General features: G+C 42.4%; 1 protein-coding gene across 6 annotated transcripts in view; it reads right to left on the bottom strand.

Annotated features, from left to right (window-relative positions):
• COLEC11 (collectin subfamily member 11) overlaps positions 1-18,564 on the bottom strand; it is a 41,674-nt gene that overhangs the window by 10,640 nt on the left and 12,470 nt on the right. For all 6 annotated transcript variants that reach the window (XM_039530985.1, XM_039530990.1, XM_039530988.1 and 3 more), the window contains exon 3: positions 13,314-13,385. In XM_039530985.1, coding sequence (XP_039386919.1) covers positions 13,314-13,385 — 72 coding nt within the window. The remainder of the gene's footprint in view (positions 1-13,313; positions 13,386-18,564) is intronic.

Genomic DNA, 18,564 nt, shown 5'->3' with positions numbered 1-18,564 from the left:
TCCCACAATGAAAGAACCATTCATTCAATTAGATGAATTCAAGGAAAAATGACTATACACAATAGGCCAGATCTTCAGCTTATAAATTGTCATAGTTTAGTTGAAGTCACTAGAGCAATGACAATTTATGCCAGCTGAGGATCTGGCCCAATGTATTGTCAACCTGTGGAATTATTTGCTGCAGATCACAATCACATACCTTGGCTGGGGTTTTTTTTAAATATAATTTTAAGATAAGGACAATCAAATATCATGCGTCTAGGCAAAACCTAGTCTCCATAGGGTCAGGAAGAAATCTCATAAGAACATAAGAAAGGCCGTACCGGGTCAGACCAAAGGTCCATCTAGCCCAGTATCTGTCTACCGACAGTGGCCAATGTCAGGTGCCCCAGAGGGAGTGAACCTAACAGGCAATGATCAAGTGATCTCTCTCCTGCCATCCATCTCCATCCTCTGATGAACAGAGGCTAGGGACACCATTCTTACCCATCCTGGCTAATAGCCATTTATGGACTTAGCCACCATGAATTTATCCAGTCCCCTTTTAAACATTGTTATAGTCCTAGCCTTCACAACCTCCTCAGGTAAGGAGTTCCACAAGTTGACTATGCGCTGCGTGAAGAAGAACTTCCTTTTATTTGTTTTAAACCTGCTTCCTATTACCGTATTTTCCAGCGTATAAGATGACTTTTTATACTAAAAAACAACCCGCAAAATTCAGGGGTCGTCTTATACGCCGGGTATAAACAGCGGGCAGCCCAGAGCCCTCTGACTCCCCGCTGTGGCTGGGATTTAAAAGGCTCTGTGCTCCCCGCCGCAGCGGGCAGCCCAGAGCCCTCTGATTCCCGGCCGCGGCTGGGATTTAAAAGGCTCTGGGCTCCTTGCCGCAGCGGGCAGCCCAGAGCCCTCTGACTCCCGGCCGCGGCTGGGATTTAAAAGGCTCTGGGCTCCCCGTGGTTTCAGGCAGCCCAGAGCCCTCTGACTCCCCGCCGCAGCTGGGATTTAAAAGGCTCTGTGCTCCCCGCCGCAGCGGGCAGCCCAGAGCCCTCTGATTCCCGGCCGCGGCTGGGATTTAAAAGGCTCTGGGCTCCCCCCCTCGGAAGGGGGGGTAGTCTTATACGGCGAGTATAGGCCAAAACCTATGTTTTAACTGTAAAATTAGGGGGTCGTCTTATACGCCCAGTCGCCTTATACGCCGGAAAATACGGTAATTTCATTTGGCGATCCCTAGTTCTTGTATTATGGGAATAAGTAAATAACTTTTCCTTATCCACTTTCTCAACATCACTCATGATTTTATATACCTCTATCATATCCCCCCTTAGTCTTCTCTTTTCCAATCTCCTTATTACCCTCAGTGGAGGTGTCACACAACTAGCTACCAGTAGATGCATTATGCTAGGGTAGGAAGCTCAGATTCCACCTTCCTCGGATGCATCTGCTGTTGGTTGCTGTCAGAAAGGACATCTGAATTGATGGGCTACTGGCTATCTGTCTTGTACTATCTATGAAAAGCAACAGAGAGTCCTGTGGCACTTTTAAGACTAACAGATGTATTGGAGCATAAGCTTTCGTGGGTGAATACCCACTTCATCAGACGCATGTAATGGAAAATTCCAGAGGCAGGTATAAATATGCAGGCAAGAATCAGTCTGGAGATAATGAGTTAGGAAACTGTACATGAAACCACAGGTATTTTCCTCCTAATGCATGTGATTCCAGTAGAAAAACAGAAGCAATCTGTACAATCAGTTGAAAAAGTATTGTCTGGGAGATAGCCTCAGCTCACATGGTGGAGTCAAGATTCCTTGAACACTTTAAGGATTCAGTCTGTGGTACTGTATTAACTGCAGAGAGTTATTTTTGCTGGAATGTGATGAATGTTGGGGATGTATTTCCCAGGAACTCCAAATGTGTTAAAAAGTGTTAGCCTGTTCTGACCTTATTGAGCTTATCAAAAAGTGGCCTTGCTCACTCTAATATGAATTGTTTATAGGAAGACTGGGGTTATAATAAAAGAATTATATCAGAGGTTTGAACACCCAGTCCTAGGGGTCCTTAATAATTCATTTCAAACAGCTGTATCTGAAATGAAACAGACATGTATTCAGCCCATAAATATAACATGATATATAAACACAACTAATTTACTTCTTGTGACTTCACATCCTTTTATGTAAACAGAACAGACTATTTATCAATAATAACCAGTAAAATGAAGCCTATGTGTTCTACTCAGAAATAAGAGTTTGTTTATCTTAAACCCAGGAAAAACATATATTAATTATCCTGAGCTCATTAAAAGAACTGTTTGGATTTGATTTTTTTCTACAGTCTCTCTCCCCCTACAGGAGTTTGCTTGTTCCATCCTCACAGAAACACTCACTGGCTGGTAGCAAACTGTAGTGTCATCCAAGGGCTTCATCGGACTTGCTTTACATCCCTTTTTCCCTGTGATTTAATCTCCCCGTGGGATAACCATTTAATTTACTCATGGGAAAGCCTCTCTCCCTGTAATTATTTCTTCCTATGGAGTAATCAATTAAAAGAGAGATTTTTCTACATCACTGGTTGTCAAACTACGATTTGGGGACCACCTGTGGAGTCCATTCTAGCAGACCACAGAACTGCCAAAAAAGCAGTCCAAAAGCAGCATGAGAAAGCTCGGAGGGAATGCAGTCCACATGCTGTCTCCCTGGAGTGACCAAAGGAGATGTAACTACAAATTTGGACAAACAGTACAGTCATCTGCAAGTCTCTACTAGTGATGATACACTTTGAAACCAATGTCTCAGCGTCACATGGAACTCCACAGATGAGAGAAGACTTCAGGATCTTGGAAGGGAGCTAAAAAAAAGGAAATTCCAACTGATCTTCTTGGAGATCCTTTCCATGAGCAAGAGAAGGCAGAAAATACTAAAGGTGAACTATTGAGCAACTTCAAACAAAACGCATTTTAATACAGCCAAATGCAAAGGAACAAGGAATGCAGGCCATAACTGTATCCTGGAAAGCAGTGACTGACAGGGATTTAGGGGTCACAGTGGACAAGCAACCCAACATGAACTCTCAGTGTGATACTGTGGCAAAAAGGGCTAATCTCATCCTTGGATGTATAAATGCGGGAATAGTGAAGCAGGAGTAGGAAGGTGATTTTTACCTCTGTGTATGGCATTGGTGAGACCAGTATTGGAATACTGTGTCCAATTTTGTTATCCACATTTTAATAAGGACATTGAAAAACTGGAGATGGTGCAGACAAAAGCCACAAAAATGATCTTAGGGGTGGAGAAAATGCCTTATAGCAAGAGACATAAAGAGCACAGTCTGTTTAGCTTATTAAAAAGAAGACTGAGAGGTGACTTGATCACAATTTACAAGTACCTTCAAGGGAAGAAAATACTGGGTACCGTTCTAGTGGACAAAGGCATAACAAGAACCAATGACTGGAAGCTGAAGCCAAATAAATTCAAATTAAAAATTACAAAAAAAAAATTGTAAGTGAGAGCAGTTAACCATTGGAACAAACTACCAGGGAAGTGGTGGATTCTCCATCTCTGATCTTTTCATATCAAGACTGGATGTCTTTCTGGAAAAAACGCTTTAGCCAAATACAAGTTATTGAGATCAGTGCAGGGTAACTGGATGAGATGTAATGCCCTGCACCGACTGGATGATCCAATAGTCCCTCCTGGCCTTAAACTCTATAAATATATTAAATTAAAAAACAGGATCCATCTTTTATGGGATGCCACTGGCTGATAGTTATGTAAACCATCCTGCCTGTCATTCTGGCCCATAACCTGGATGGTATCTTCAGCTCAGACCTCTGTCTAAGTTCTCATATCAAGGCTATGTCTAAATCTTGCAGATTCTTTTGATATAATATCTTTAAGAGACAACCTTTCCTATCCATCTGCGCAACTAAAACTCTCATCAACTCATATCTTGATTACAGCAACATCCTTCTTTCTGGCCATGACAAATGCAGTCTTATCCAGCTCATTTCCATTCAGAATCCTGCTGCAAAGATCATTTTCCTAGCCTGTCTCTTTGTATCTCTCCTTTGGCTCCCTCTTGTCTGTCACATCAAACATAAGCTACTTGTATGTACTTTAAAGGCCTTTTGCAGCCTATCCCCACCCCATTCATTATCTCTCTCTATCAAAAGGTCAGTTCCCACCTCTGAGTGGCCTATGATGCCAGCCTCCATCACCCACTTGTTAAATTTGAAAACAAGCACCTTCATGCTTTGTCCCACGCTGCCCCTTATGCTTGGGAAGAACGCCCCATAAAATCTGCAAAGCTACAAATCTCTCTTTACAACTCTCCTTTGCTGAAATGCTTATAAAAAAAGTTTGACAAAAGTTAAGCTGCTGATGTGCTGAGACCATGTGTCTCATGCTGACCTATATTGTCTAATTTCCTTGTACTCCTGTCTGTCTGTCGGTCTGTATCCATCCATTGGCTCTTGTCTTATAATAGATGTGTTATTTACCCTTTCCCACAATACAAAAACCAGGGGTCACCCAATGAAATGAATAGGCTGCAGGTTTAATACAAACAAGAGAAAGTACTTTTTCACATAACGCACAATTAACCTGTGGCCAAGGGATGTTGTAATGGCCAAAAGTATAACTGGGTTCAAAAAGAATTACATAAGTCCATGGCTTTCTGAAAATTCAAGCAACTATATCAACTGACTCACCTTTATCCACATGCTTGTTGACTCCTTCAGAGAATTCTAATAGATTTGTGAGGCATGATTTCCCTTTACAAAAGCCATGCTGACTCTTTCCCAACAAACATGTTTATCTATCTGTCTGATAATTCTGTTCTTTGCTACAGCTTCTACCAATTTGCCAGGTACTGTAAAAATTGGCATTACACTAGCTACCTTCCAGCCATCTGGTATGGAGACTTGTTCCAGCAATGGGTTACACACTACAGTTAGTAGTTCTGAAATTTCATATTTGAATTCCTTCAGTACTCTTGGGTGAATATCATCTGGTCCTAGTGACATATTACTGTTTAATTTATCAGTTTGTTCTGAAACTTCTTCCACTGACACATCAGTGTGGGACACTACTTCAGATACGTTGCCCAAAAAGACTAGCTCTGATGTGGGTCTCTCCCCAACACCCTAGGCAGTGAAGAGTGATGAAAAGAATTAATTTATCTTCTTTGCAATGACCTTTTACAGGTGCTGGAACTAGGGATGCTGCCGCGCCCCTGGCTTGAAGGGGTTTCCATCATATACAGGGTTTACAGTTTTGTTCAATGGCTCTCAGCACCCCCACTATACAAATTGTTCCAGCACCCCTGTAACCTTGAATTCCTTGAGTGGTCTTTTAACACCTTGGTCACATAGTGGCCTTTACTGCCTGTTTGGCAGGCTTCCTGATTCTAATGTTTAAAAAATTCTTACTATCTTTAGTCTTTAGCAGGGCCACCCAGAGGATTCAGAGGGCCTGGGGTCTTCGGCGGCCTGGGGCCCCCGCTTCGGCAGTAATTCAGCAGCGGGGGGCTCCTTCCGCTCCAGGACCCGCCGCTGAAGTGCCCCAAAGTCCGGCGGTGGGGGCCCCCCACCGCCGAATTACCGCCGAAGACCCAGCACTTCGGTGGCAGGTCCCGCTTCGGCAGTAATTTGGCGGCGGGGGTTCCTTCCGCCCTGGTGCAGAAGGACCCCCCGCTGCCAAGGACCCGGAGCGGAAGAAGCTCCAGGGGCCCGGGCCCCGCAAGAGTTTTCCGGGGCCCCCGGAGTGAGTGAAGGACCCCGCTCCAGGGACCCTGAAAAACTCTCGTGGGGACCTGGGGCAAATTGCCCCACTTGCCCCCCCCCCTCCCCGGGCAGCCCTGGTCTTTAGCAAGTTGTGTCTCAAATTTTTTCTTGGACTGCCTTGTTATGCCTTTACACTTAACCTGCTAGATTTTGTGCACCTTATTATTATCCTCACTAGGATTTGACTTCCAAATTTTAAAAGATGCCTTTTTGCCTCTAATGGTCTCCATTATACTGCTGTTTAGCCATGATGTTATTCTTTTAGTCCTCTTATTGTCTCTTCTGATTTGGGGTATGCATTTAGTCTGAGCCTCTATCAACATGTTTTTAAATAGTCCCCTTGCTGCTTGCAGGCAATTAACCCTTTTGACAGCTCCTTTTAATTTCCATCTAACAAGCGTCCTCATTTTTATGTAATTCCCCCGTTTAAAGTTCAATATTACCGCAGTGCGTTTTTTGGGTACTATTCCCTCCATAAGGATATTAAATGTAATTACATTATGATGGTCACTATTATCGAGCAGTTCAGCTATAGCTACCTCTTGGACCAGAGCCTGTGCTCCACTTACAACTAAATCAGGAATTGCTTCTCCTCCTGTGGGTTCCAGAACTAGCTATTCCAAGAAGCAGTCATTTATGGTGTCTAGAAATTTTACCTCTGCATCATACCCTGAGGTGACATTTACCCAGTCAATATGAGGATAGTTGAAATTACCCATTATTATTGTCTGGCAATATAAATAAATAAATAAATAATAATAATCCATGCAAGTGGCAAATGACGAGATATAATAGGAAGTCAAAAAGCAGCTCTTAAAACTGATCATGGTCTCTAAAATACAACAATTCTACACAACAGCCTTTGGGGCAAATATATATGACATGCTTGAATTGTGCCAGCAAGATATGTCTGTGAGGTGCAAAGACATGTCAAATATGCAGTTGCACATGCAAAACACATAAAACTGCATGATCAATTATCTGTTTGTGCCGTACACACATGTACCTTTTGTGGGCACAACTTATGCACACGTTTAAAAATGTGGCTCTTAGTGATAATTTTTGCACTTTAAACTACCAACATAATAATGAAAGCAAAGCAGCTTCTCAATGGGGTTTACAATTTAGACTGAATTACTGTGCTAATGTACCAATGAAGCTATTAAATAAACTTTTATCTAACATGATGGGAAATTGAAGACATCCATCAACCTCACTTTTGTCAAAATATACTGTATATGCATTTTTAAAGTAGAACTGGAAGATATTTTTGAATCAGATGACAACTTTGTGTCTATATAATTGTCTACACAAGACATCTTTCACCAGGGCTTTTGTACAGAATTCTGCCAGCAACACCCCTAAGGGAGCAGTAAAGCCCTGTGAGTATTGAATCAGACATGAAAAAGACTGCATATTAATGAGCAGTAGGTAATATTAAAATATCTCTTGAGATATTATTACCTCTCTCTTAGACCTTGATCCTGCAAACTGCTGAGCACTTGGACCCCAATCCAGTGAAGTTGATGAGATTATTCGCACACTTAATGATTAGCATGTGGTAACATGCTTCACCAGATCAGGGCCAGAATGCTCAGCAGCTCATAGGTTCAAGTATTCCACAACATTTTAAGGAAACCTAATTTATAGATCTATGCAGTGTAATAACAGAAAGTTCAAATACATTCTGTATATTTTCAGGTGTTTATTTAAGACTGTAGGTAAATTAAAATACCTGGTAGGGCCACATTTATTTTTAAGAGTCCAGTCAGCTTGACAGTGCTTTCCAACATTACTCTCCTATCTCCTGCCCACCTCTCCCCCCTTTTTCTTATTTTAAATGCTTTAGAATGTCTACTTTGGGTTGTATTGAGAGGGCATTTCTATTGATCTGGGGATGTTTGCTTTGCTATATTTTTTTATTTAAATTGTTTTGAGGAGTTCGTGTTCCTGGAAGTTTGGGCCTAACACAGAGGCTCATGGCTCTGTAAAATCATTCTGATCACTGTTGACCAGTAATCCATCTTCTGAGGAGAGAATGTCAAGTTGTGTTGAGGTGGACAATCATTTCATAATGGGCACAAATGGAGACTTGGATGAGGTCACCTAACTCATTTCCATTTGTAACCGTCATCACAATTTAAACTCCAGTGGAAGGCTAATCCTTTGTACTACATTATTCACTCTTGGACCATAATTTAAGGCTAAATTCTCCCTCAGATATGCATGCAATGTTTTCATAACTTCAGTAGAGGTCAATATTCAAGTCTTTTCCAGATGGCAGAAGATGAAGAAGTTACTCACCTTGTGCAGTAACAATGGTTTTCAAGATGCGTGTCCCTATGGGTGCTCCACCGTAGGTGTGCTTGTGTCCCTGTGCTGTTGATCGAAGAACTTCAGTGGTGGTGTCCCTTAGGCCTGCACATGCGCTGTCCCTACACGTGCCCTGCCATGAGGCTAGTCAAGGCATGCGGACTAACCCCCCTCAGTTCCTTCTCTACCGCCAAGCCATAGACAAGAACTCCGAAGTAGAGGGGAGTAGGGTGAGTTATGGAGCACCCATAGGGACACACCTCGAAGAACCTTCATTACTGCACAAGGTTAGTAACTTCTTCTTCAAGTAGTATCCCTATGGCTGCTCCACTGTAGGTGACTCCTGAAGAGCATATGTGCTGACTCCATGGATGCTGAGGGGCTCAAGCACCCACAGGAAAAAAAACAGTGGTGTTGTGGAGGGGGTAGCAAAGTAAAATGGATGGTGCACCCAGTTTGAATGATCTCTGGGAACCACTGGCCTGATGTTATGAATTCCCAGGCACTGCAGAATGTTGCCTATTGGTGGCCAAATGGGTGTAAAGCATTGATCGGCTGTATCAATTGGGGGAAGTGGTCTAACAGCGCCTCGACCCACCCATCAGAACTGGTGTTTGGACATAGAGGGCTGGGACGAAGAAGATTGTGGCCCAGCTGGTTTGCACTTAGGAAGATTTTCCTTTCTCTTTTTGTGGCTCATGGTGGCATTGAGGTTAATATTGAGATGTGTGTCTATGCAGGCATTGGGGACTAAATAGTTTTTTTTTTGTCCTGGTGTGTAGATACCCAGGGACTGGAGAGTGGCCACAGAGTCCTTCAGGGTGTGAAGGGAGCATCAGTCTTCTCTGCAAAGAGCTTTGTGCCTCAAAAGGGAGGTCCTCAACAGGAGACTGTACTTCCTTCGGGAAGGCCAACAGATAGAGCCATGATGCCCACGCATCACCACTAGCTGCTGTGTCAGCCACATCACGGGCAGATTGCAGCAATGTTTTTTACACTAACTGGCCCTCCTGGATAATATCCTTAAATTGGTCACAATGTAACTCCGGTATCTGCTCAATAAAGTCATTCAGTTTTGAATAGTTTATATAATCATATTTCGCTGTGAGGGCCTGGTAATTGGTGATATAGATTTGAAGTATGGCTGAGAAGTACACCTTCCTACCAAAAAGGTCTAGGCGCTTCCAGTCTCTGTCTTAGGGAGTGGCCCTCGACTGGTGTTGCCAGCCGCAGGAATTGATGGTGTCCACCACAATGGAGTTGGGTGGTGGGTGGGAGAAGAGGAATTTAGTTTCATTGGCGGGGACATTGTAATTTTTGTCTACCCGCTTGGAGGTTGGTGCTACTGATGCTGGGGTTTGCCAGATGGTTCTTGCTGGGTCTAAGATGGCCTCATTAATAGGGAGGGCAATCTTTGAGGAGGAGGAAGCATGGAGGATGTCAAGGAGACAATGATGAATATCCTTGATATCTTTCAGGAGTATTTGGAGAGTGTCTGAAACTCTCTGCCAACTCCTGGAAAAGACAAAAGTTGTCCACCAGAGATGGTGAGGAAGGCATGACAGCTTCATCCAGGGAGAAGGAGAACATGCTCTTTGGTGTCATTGCTTCTTTGCCCCCACCTTCCTGTTCCTCTATGATATTTTGTGGAGGCTCCAAAGCACTGGATGCTGCGGCCGAGGTGGTGTGCCTTGAGGGTTCTTGGGCCAGGTTTAAAACTTGAGAGGCATGTTGGTGATATGCTGCCTATGGGTCCCAATAAGACCACTGGAATGATGGTGGCATAGAGCCTGGTAGTGGTGCCCCTGGGTGGCCATACCAGGGTGGTGGTGATGGGGCCATCTGCGGGCATGGGCCTTGCCTGTATTGAGCACCATATGGAGCCTGAGAGGAATACTATGACACCACCTCCTCTGGTTCGCCAGCACTGACCATCCCGGTGTTGGTGGCAATGCTGGGGGAGATGGGGATCTTGTCTGTACCGGTCTCTCTGGATAAGGCGATGACGATGCTACCAATGTAGACTCACATACTGGGAGCTCCTTTTTAGCAGAGTGCTTACTCCTGTCCTTCAGTGCCCATGCCCATAGGGTACATGAGCATGTCAGCAGTACCAGCTGCTGTTGGTTTCCATGAGTCATGGGTACTGGACTGAGATGGTCTCAGTACTGATGGTGCCAAAGATACTGAGCAAGATGGGGACCGTTTACAGCTATCTTGGGGCTTACTATGAGGACTTCCCGCTCTCTTCTTAGATGACATGTGAGAGGGGTCAGCAATCTGTTTCCTCGACCCACAGCCTTTAGCTGTAGAGGGCTGTGGAGAAGACTGTCTGCCTGGTGACTCATGGTGTGGATCCTGTGAGGGCCTAAGAGCTGCCTCCATGAAGATAATGTTCAGTCAGAGGTCTCTGTCCTTACGCGATTGTGGCCGGATTTGCTGGCAGAGACCACACTTTTACTGGATGTGGCCTTCCCCAAGGCAGCAGATGCAATGGGAGTGCTTATCTGCAATCAGGATTGCTTCCTTGTTAGTGAGGCACTTCTTAAAGCCTGGTGAACTGAATATACCGTATTGGAGTGGAGGGTGTCCCTAATGAAGAAGAAAGGCGTAAAAAATAAAGGGTTTTTAATCCCTTTGAATAATTTTAGTGTCATGTATTCCACATTATTTTTAAAATAACAACCTATATTGGTGTGAAAAAAAGCAATTGTAGAGAGCAATTAATGTAGACAATTTTTTTAAAACTATAAAATATTAATGAAAAGACTAGTTAATTAGAGTCCATTTCACACAGGAGTTTGTTTCAAACTCTTCACACTTTGCTAAAACAAAATATTTGCATCTTCAGGTGTTCTGAGAATATGTCAAATACAATCTACTCTGCTGAACCTGGCTGGATAAAGGACAACTGAAAAAAATGTCTTGCTCTTTAAGTTTTTTGACTGTTGTAAAAGGTTTTGCCTCTATTCGGTCATTCTGGAAGCATCATCTGGAAAAATACCAATACATAGGCCATGAAACTCCTATTTTCCTTTGTCTCTTGCTGGTTTTGGTGTTTTTTCTTGCAAAGTATTTTTATTTCAGCACTTCCTCCTCCAGACCTGGCAGGAAATCAGAATTGCAGAGACACACAGAAATGAGAAAGCATTATAATTATTAGAGCAAGGCAGAAATTTTCTGTTGTAACAACTTTTCCAACAGAAAACGTAGTTTCTCCAAAAAATTTTGACAGGTTTTTTTTTATTATTATTTTCAGTCAGGAAAATCTAAATGAAATATTTCATTTCAGGTCATTTTAACCCAAATCCAAATACATTGATTTCGGAACTGATCCAAAATGTTGACACTGGAAATTAGAAGAAGAAATCGAGGCTGGAAATTAGGAGATGGTTTCTAACCATCAGAGGAGTGAGGTTCTGGAACAGCCTTTCAATAGGGGTGGTGAAGGCAAACAACCTAACTAGTTTTAAGCTGGAGCTTGATAAGTTTATGAACACGATTATATAACATGGTTGCCTGAGACAGCAAGGGACTAGACTCAATGACCCAGGATGTCCCTTCCAGTCCTGCCTTTCTATTTTTCATTTCATATTACTTCAACACAACATTTAACTGCATATGCCTATCATGACAAATTGTCTTATGGGAGTTATAATTCCAGGCCCCATTCTCTCCTATGGGCCAGGCTCCCTGAAGGATTATATCTGTCACAACCAGGATGAAGGCAGTCAGACTGAGTGGTTGGAGCCAGGAGTCATTAGTCGGGCTGAATCAGGTACTGGGAGGTCAGAGTCCAAGACAGACCAGAGGGTGAACTGAGAGCTCAGGCAACAGGTAGCAGGCAGGGTCAAGTTACCAGGAGATTGGGGTCGGGCACCAGGTTAGAGACAGCAATTGAATAGTAAAGTTGAGGACAAACCAGGGTCAGAAGCCAGAGTCTAGGGCCTATCACAATAAGGGTCTGGAGCAGAAATGGGCAAGGCAGTCTGTGTTGTTGCTCAGACAGTTCCCCTTCATGGCTTCCTGATTTATATACCGGCATCAGCCAATCAGGAGGCTGTGAGAGGCCACCACTCCAGACCTGTTGGACAGTACTTCCTGCCAAACCCAGCCTCACAGGGTCCTCTCATGGGAGCCTAGCCTAAGCCTCCCATGGCAATGCAGAGGCATCAGCAACCCTGAACTTAACAGGTTCCAGCCTTGCAGGGTCTAACAATATCTCCCATAAGGTAATGAGTTGATTTCATGCAGGCTGAGCTTCATGGTGCATTATGGCAGTCACATGACTTTTGGTGCATTATGGGAGATGTAGTCCAGTCAGGGAGCCTGGCCCAGAGTAGAGAATGGGTGCATCAGGCTCCCTGACTACAATAGCTATAATAAGTCATGTGACTGCCATGATACATCACCAGATGGAAATACAGCTTAATATTGATATTATTTAAAAAGAAGCATTTCAGGTCAGTTCAATAAACTGAAATGAAACATTTTTATTTCAGGAATGTCAAAATGTTTATTTCAATCAAAAATGCCATTTCAGGAGAAAATCAAATGTTGAAATGTCAGAATTTCCCATAGAATGGAAATTCTGAATTTCCCTCAGCTCTGATAATTATGTATTTATAAAATGCCATTCATCTGAAGATCACAAAGTCCTTTGTAAGTTTTAATTAAATGTATTCACCACAAGTATTAGTGTACTCATTTTATGGAGGGCTACACTGTGACACAAGAAGTGTGCAACTCACCCAAGGTCACACAACAAATGTCAAAATGTTTTTTGCTGTGCAAATTCTAACACCTGTATTTGCAGGTATTAATGCGCCAAAAGGGTATGCACATGTGTGTGCAAACAGAAGTAGAGAACAGGTCTGAAAATCAGATTTTGAACTTGTTTTTCTAGTGATCTAGTGCTAATGTCTCACACTGATATGCAGCAGTATCGCACAGGCAGCAAAAGCTAAGAATAACATGGAGGCCACATAACGTAATGTCTTTCTTGACAGGGATTCCTCTGGCAAATCAAGAAACAGCATTCATGGGTTCCAAAATGAGTCTCTTTGACCAGAAGAGTGATAGCCACAGTCTCCAAATGGGGTGTGTAGGGCACAGGGAAGCCTTAGTCTTAGCAAAGACAGAAAGGATTCTCATCATCCACCAGGAAAACTTTTGATCAAGAATAAGTTTCTTAACCTATCTTCTTTAACCAAGTTACCTTTTTCTCCTGGAGGTCCAACTCTCCCCGGTCGCCCTGGAACACCTTTCTCCCCTTTTTCTCCAGCCTCCCCTATTAATATAAAAGGAAAGAAGAATAAAACATATTGATCCATCACTTCCTGTAGATATCTCAGTCTGAATTGCCATCGGTAATAAATGACTGGAGGAACTTCATTTTGTTTTGCCTTTGGAAAAAAGCCACATGTACATTAAGGAAAAAGCTAAGGATTTTGACTTTGGTAGCCTTTGTGTGTTGCGTGAAGAACATGGCACAGCCTATTAACCAGTCACTGGATACCTACAGTAAGGGCAGAGAATACATAACTGACTCTTAAGGCTAGGTGCATCTGCGCCGATCTAGCACTTCTGGTGAAGACGCTCTAAGTCAATGGGAGAAAGCTCTCCTGTCGGCTTAATAACTCCTACCTCCACAAAACGCAGTAGCTATATCAATGGGAGAATCTCTTCCATTGACATAGCATTGTCTACACCAGGGCTTAGGTCGGTATAACTTACGTCTCTCAGGGGCATGAATTATTCACATGCTTAAGCAACGTAAGTTATACTGTAGTAATTTGTAGTTAGACATAGCCTAAACAAAAGGCCTGATTCTGCAGCCCTTATTCATCTGAAGCCAATATGATTATTCCCACGAGTAGACATGGCAGACACATCCAGTAGTACATCAGTACCATCAAACTTATATAATCTTGACTGCATAACTGTATCACATCCCAACTCAGCAAAGCACGTAAGCACATGCTTAAATCCATCCCTCTTCATCAAACCATGTAAGCATATGGTTAACATGATGCACATATTAAGTCTCATTAAGCATGCTTAAGTGTTTTGCTGAGTAATGATAGATTGGGACCTATAGGAGGAAATGCCTTCATCTTCATTCCTGGTAATTTGCTGCATCTCTTAATTTCTTTAGTCTGAACCTCTATGTATTATATTCATGCTCAAGTAGCTCAGGGCATAAAATATAGACTCTTCATATTTAAATAGCAGCCTTCATAAATGTAAGCTGTTGTGTTTTCATTAACTGGGTATTTGTGGTTGAGTGGTTTGCTCTGTACCCCGCTACTATATTTCATTACTTAAAATTCAGTTCAAATATCTGTACTAATTAAATAAACAAGAATCTCGATAAGCAATTTAACAAAGTCCCAGCTAAGAAAACAAAAGCTTCTGTGAAAAAGAAGAAAACCACAAACATAAAGAAAACAATGCCAATGACTACAATGAGATGAATTGACATCTTGAAACTAAAGGCAAAGCTGACGCCATCATACTCTGTGGTCCCAGGAATGTGAATATTGATAAGTTTTCCAGTAACTCTTCTATGTAAAGCAGGGAAGCCAACATGAAGTTTATGGTCCACATGTAGTCACGGAGTTCTCTAACACAAACCACAGCCACCATAAGGAAGGTGTGCACCATAAGAGCACAGAGAAGAAATATAGCTGAGAACAAAATGGAGTCTCACATACTTGAAAGCAGCAATCTCCACAGGCCTCTGCTCCTTATTCGAGAGCTGCATTCAGAATTGTAAGGCTGCCTGTGCCTCCAGAGGATAGCAGCTCCAACTAACGTCTTCAGGCTCCTGACCATCTACCAATGCCACCTTCAGGTAGTCAAAGCTAGGGGGAGGCCCCTGCTCTCCATGCAAAGATACTGCTGACAACTCATAGTAAATGGTATTATTGGTATGACTTTTACTAGTCTTTGGCACATTAAAGAATTTTTGGCTTTTTATTGAATGGCCAACAGACTCCATATTACTATTCCCGCACACACACACACACACACCACCGGTGAGCTGATTATAAGCTCCTTACTTGCCAAACATAAATCTTGGTAGTATTTTCCCCCAGCCTTTTTTTCTGTGGAGATGCAGAGCAGGATACTAGAGCCTATTACTTCATGAGTCATTCCAGAGGGAAAGCCACGCATCAGGGGTCACTAACATAGATCACGCCTGCTTCAGGAATTGTGCTTGCCCGCATTTTTTTCCTAGTTGGAGGGCTGCAGTAACATGTTTCCTCGCAGTGACCTTGACCTGGAGGTACCATTTCTAAGGATGAAAGAACACATCAGTTCCTAGGCCCATTAAGTTGTTGCCTCTCTGCTCAGACTGCCTGATGTGCCAGTCAGCATCTAAGACTATTGTGGGTTTTCTGATGTGGACTAAGACCACCAAAGAGAGAAAGGCTGGTCTTACTGGTTAAGACACTAGACTAGGACTTAGAATATCTGAGTACCGTTTCTGCCTCTATTTGTTTGACCATCTGTAAGGGGGTGACAATAATAATATTGCCTTTTTCCCCCACTTTCTTGTATCTTTTCCTTGCCTTGTAAGCAATTTCGGACAGGGGCTGTGTCTCACTATATGTTTGTATAGTATCTAGTACAATGAGATCCCCTGATTTCAGTTGGGGTCTCTAGGCTCTACCATAATACAAATAATAATAGTAATAATAAACACATAGGCTATTGAGAACCCATTAGCTGGTAATACCTTTCTGTCATTACCAACGTTCCCTATGTGTGAATAGAACTATTAACATGGGAGTGAATTCACAGGAAGAAAGATTATAATTATTTTTATGTATTTCATGTCACCCATTTGTGTGTGTGATATATCATTGAGAATATTAAGACAGTCGCTGCTCTGAAGAGCTTACAGTCTCAAAGACAGAAGACAGGACAAAGTGGCAAATCCAGAGGTTAGAATAGCTCAGAAGATTTTATATATGTAATTTCTTCTCCATAACAATAATAAACTCACTTCTTATGGGCCTGGCAGAAGTACTAGTGTTTTATGAGAGGTTTGAATGAGCAATGTAGTTGGTCTTAATCCTCCATTTCTTCTCTCATGTACCATCATGCTTTTCTAATTATTAATCTTATACTTCTGAATTTCTAAAGCATGCATCATTGTGCCATGTGGACTCCCAGAATCACAGTATCCTTTCTCTTCCCAGTTCCATCTAGGTCCCAGGATAAATCATCTCATCTATTTCATTAGGTTTATATTTAGGAAAAAAACCATGGATGTAAGTACATGAATGAGTAAATCGGTGTGTGGCTTTTTTATTTCTTATTCCCTTCTTTTTCTTATTCCAGTCTTATTTTCCATTCCAATTTTCCTTCCTTCTCTATTTTCCATTTTCTTCTTCCGATATTCTCTCCATTGTTCTTTTCTTTGTCCCCTCTCTTGCCTTATCTCTGTCCATTCCTAAGTCTCCCTTGTTATCTTTTTTTCCTACCCCTCCTAGAAATCTCTTTCCCTTTCCAGAGTATCCCAATTCCCACACTTTCCAGGGTCCCCAACATCTCTTTCCTCAGTTCCCCATAACCTCTCTTCTTCCCCCATTCTCCCCAATGCCTACGACAGACATGTTCCAGGTATAAGCTCCCAGTAAGGAACAGGGATGGGAGATCTTCTGGGACATCCTTCTAAGGTAGTCAGAGCCCAGCTGGCTGTGCTGGGCTCCATTATGAGATGCTTTGCTCCACTGTGGCCACAGATATCAGCGGCAACTCAGCAGCGGAGGAGCTATGGCATATTTACGTGTTGCTTGTGAGAAGCATTCAGCTCTGCACAGGAGCTGAGTTTTGGGCATATGACCATACATATACTCAGTTTAGCGGAAATCTTGGTCATTCCTGGCATGGGCTGGATTGGAGCCAACAGATGAAAGGCTCTGTATATCATTACCACTCCTCTAAGACAGTAAGTCCCCTGACAGTTGAGTTTGGGCATTGGTGGCTTTTTAGTGATTTTACATTAAGCTTAGCAGGCCATTATGTGCCTCACTGAAATTGTACATCAATCACCCTCACCATGTCAATGACTGTTTCTAATTAGGTGGAGTGAAAGCACTAAAGCATTCTGGTTTTCAGGCTTCCTCACTGTTTTATGGCTCTATTCCCGATTACCTTACTAAAAAAAAAGAGGCCAGAATTATTGCTGGGAAAGTTCTACATTGCAGTAATAGAAATGTAAGCATTTAGATGGCACTAAGTGCTTTATAAGCATTAACCAACTAATCCTCCCAAAATTACTGTGTGAGGTGGTGAATGTGTACACACAGAATTATCCTGATTATACAAATGGGGAAATGAAAGGAGAAAGGCTACGGGACTGGCCCACGGACACAGAGAAAGTCAACAACAGAAGCAGGTTTAAAGTTCCTCAATCCCCATGCTGCATTCTGACCACTTGATCATTCTTCTCTATCACCAGGTTATACAATAGTAAATGTGATAGTGCTGTTATTTGTGTGACAGCCATACTAAAGACAACAGATGAATGGAAACAATTAAGGCTCAGTCAAATCATGGATTGTCTGAATGCTTCAAACTAACACTGCTCTACTTTTCACCCCCACCTTAGTGTCAACATGGTTAAGAGTTCAGGGGCCAGGCTATGAAAAGAAAACTCTACCGTTTTTCTCAGGTCAGTGATCTGAAAACTCATAAGGTAAAGCATTTCTAAGTTGTGCAGTAAAAATAAGAGTTTTATTACTGGTCTTAACGCTGGTGGCACCCATCTTAAATGAGTGACATCATCTGACAATAGAGGCACAACCACGAGAAAAACTGTAAGATAAATTGTATAATTTTTAAACAATGCAAGTTTGTCAGCTGATGATACGTTAATTGTTCCTGGTCTGTAGCTCACAGAGTCTCTTGCCATACACACGTATTGGGAATGGCACATATAACATCCTTATATAAAGCTTAGGCAAAATCCTGGCCCTATTGAAGTCAATAGGAGTTTTGCTATTGACTTCAATAGGGCCAAAATTTTGCACACACCCTTAATTCAGATCATTATGTATAATGTTGGCAACCCATGCTATTGCTTCAGAACAATAATTAATTTAGAAGTGCTGTGCTATTTAAATTACGGATGCCAAGGTATTCCTTTACATGAAGAGACCAATATTTTGTCATACCATCTGTATCAGGCAATATTCTTGGCCAAAATGTAGAGCAAATAGTAAGCAGCTTTAGTTTCATGCTCATATCTGGCCAAACTCTGAGAGGCACTGAGCATTTAAGTCAATGGAAGTTGAAGGTGCTCAGTATTCTCAAAGTTTGCCACAAAGAAAGGTGTACTTCAGTTTAGAAAATATAGTAATTGATTACTTCCAAGTAAACCCTCTCAAAGAGGCAATAAAGGCTTATAAAATGTTTTCTAGACAGTCAGAACACAGAGCCAGATTCTGCAACCT

Source organism: Mauremys reevesii, linkage group 3 (genome assembly GCF_016161935.1).
Source record: "Mauremys reevesii isolate NIE-2019 linkage group 3, ASM1616193v1, whole genome shotgun sequence".
Taxonomy (NCBI): Eukaryota; Metazoa; Chordata; order Testudines; family Geoemydidae; genus Mauremys; species Mauremys reevesii.
The sequence above is the reverse complement of the archived record's forward strand: the minus strand, read 5'-3'. Positions and strand labels throughout refer to the sequence as shown.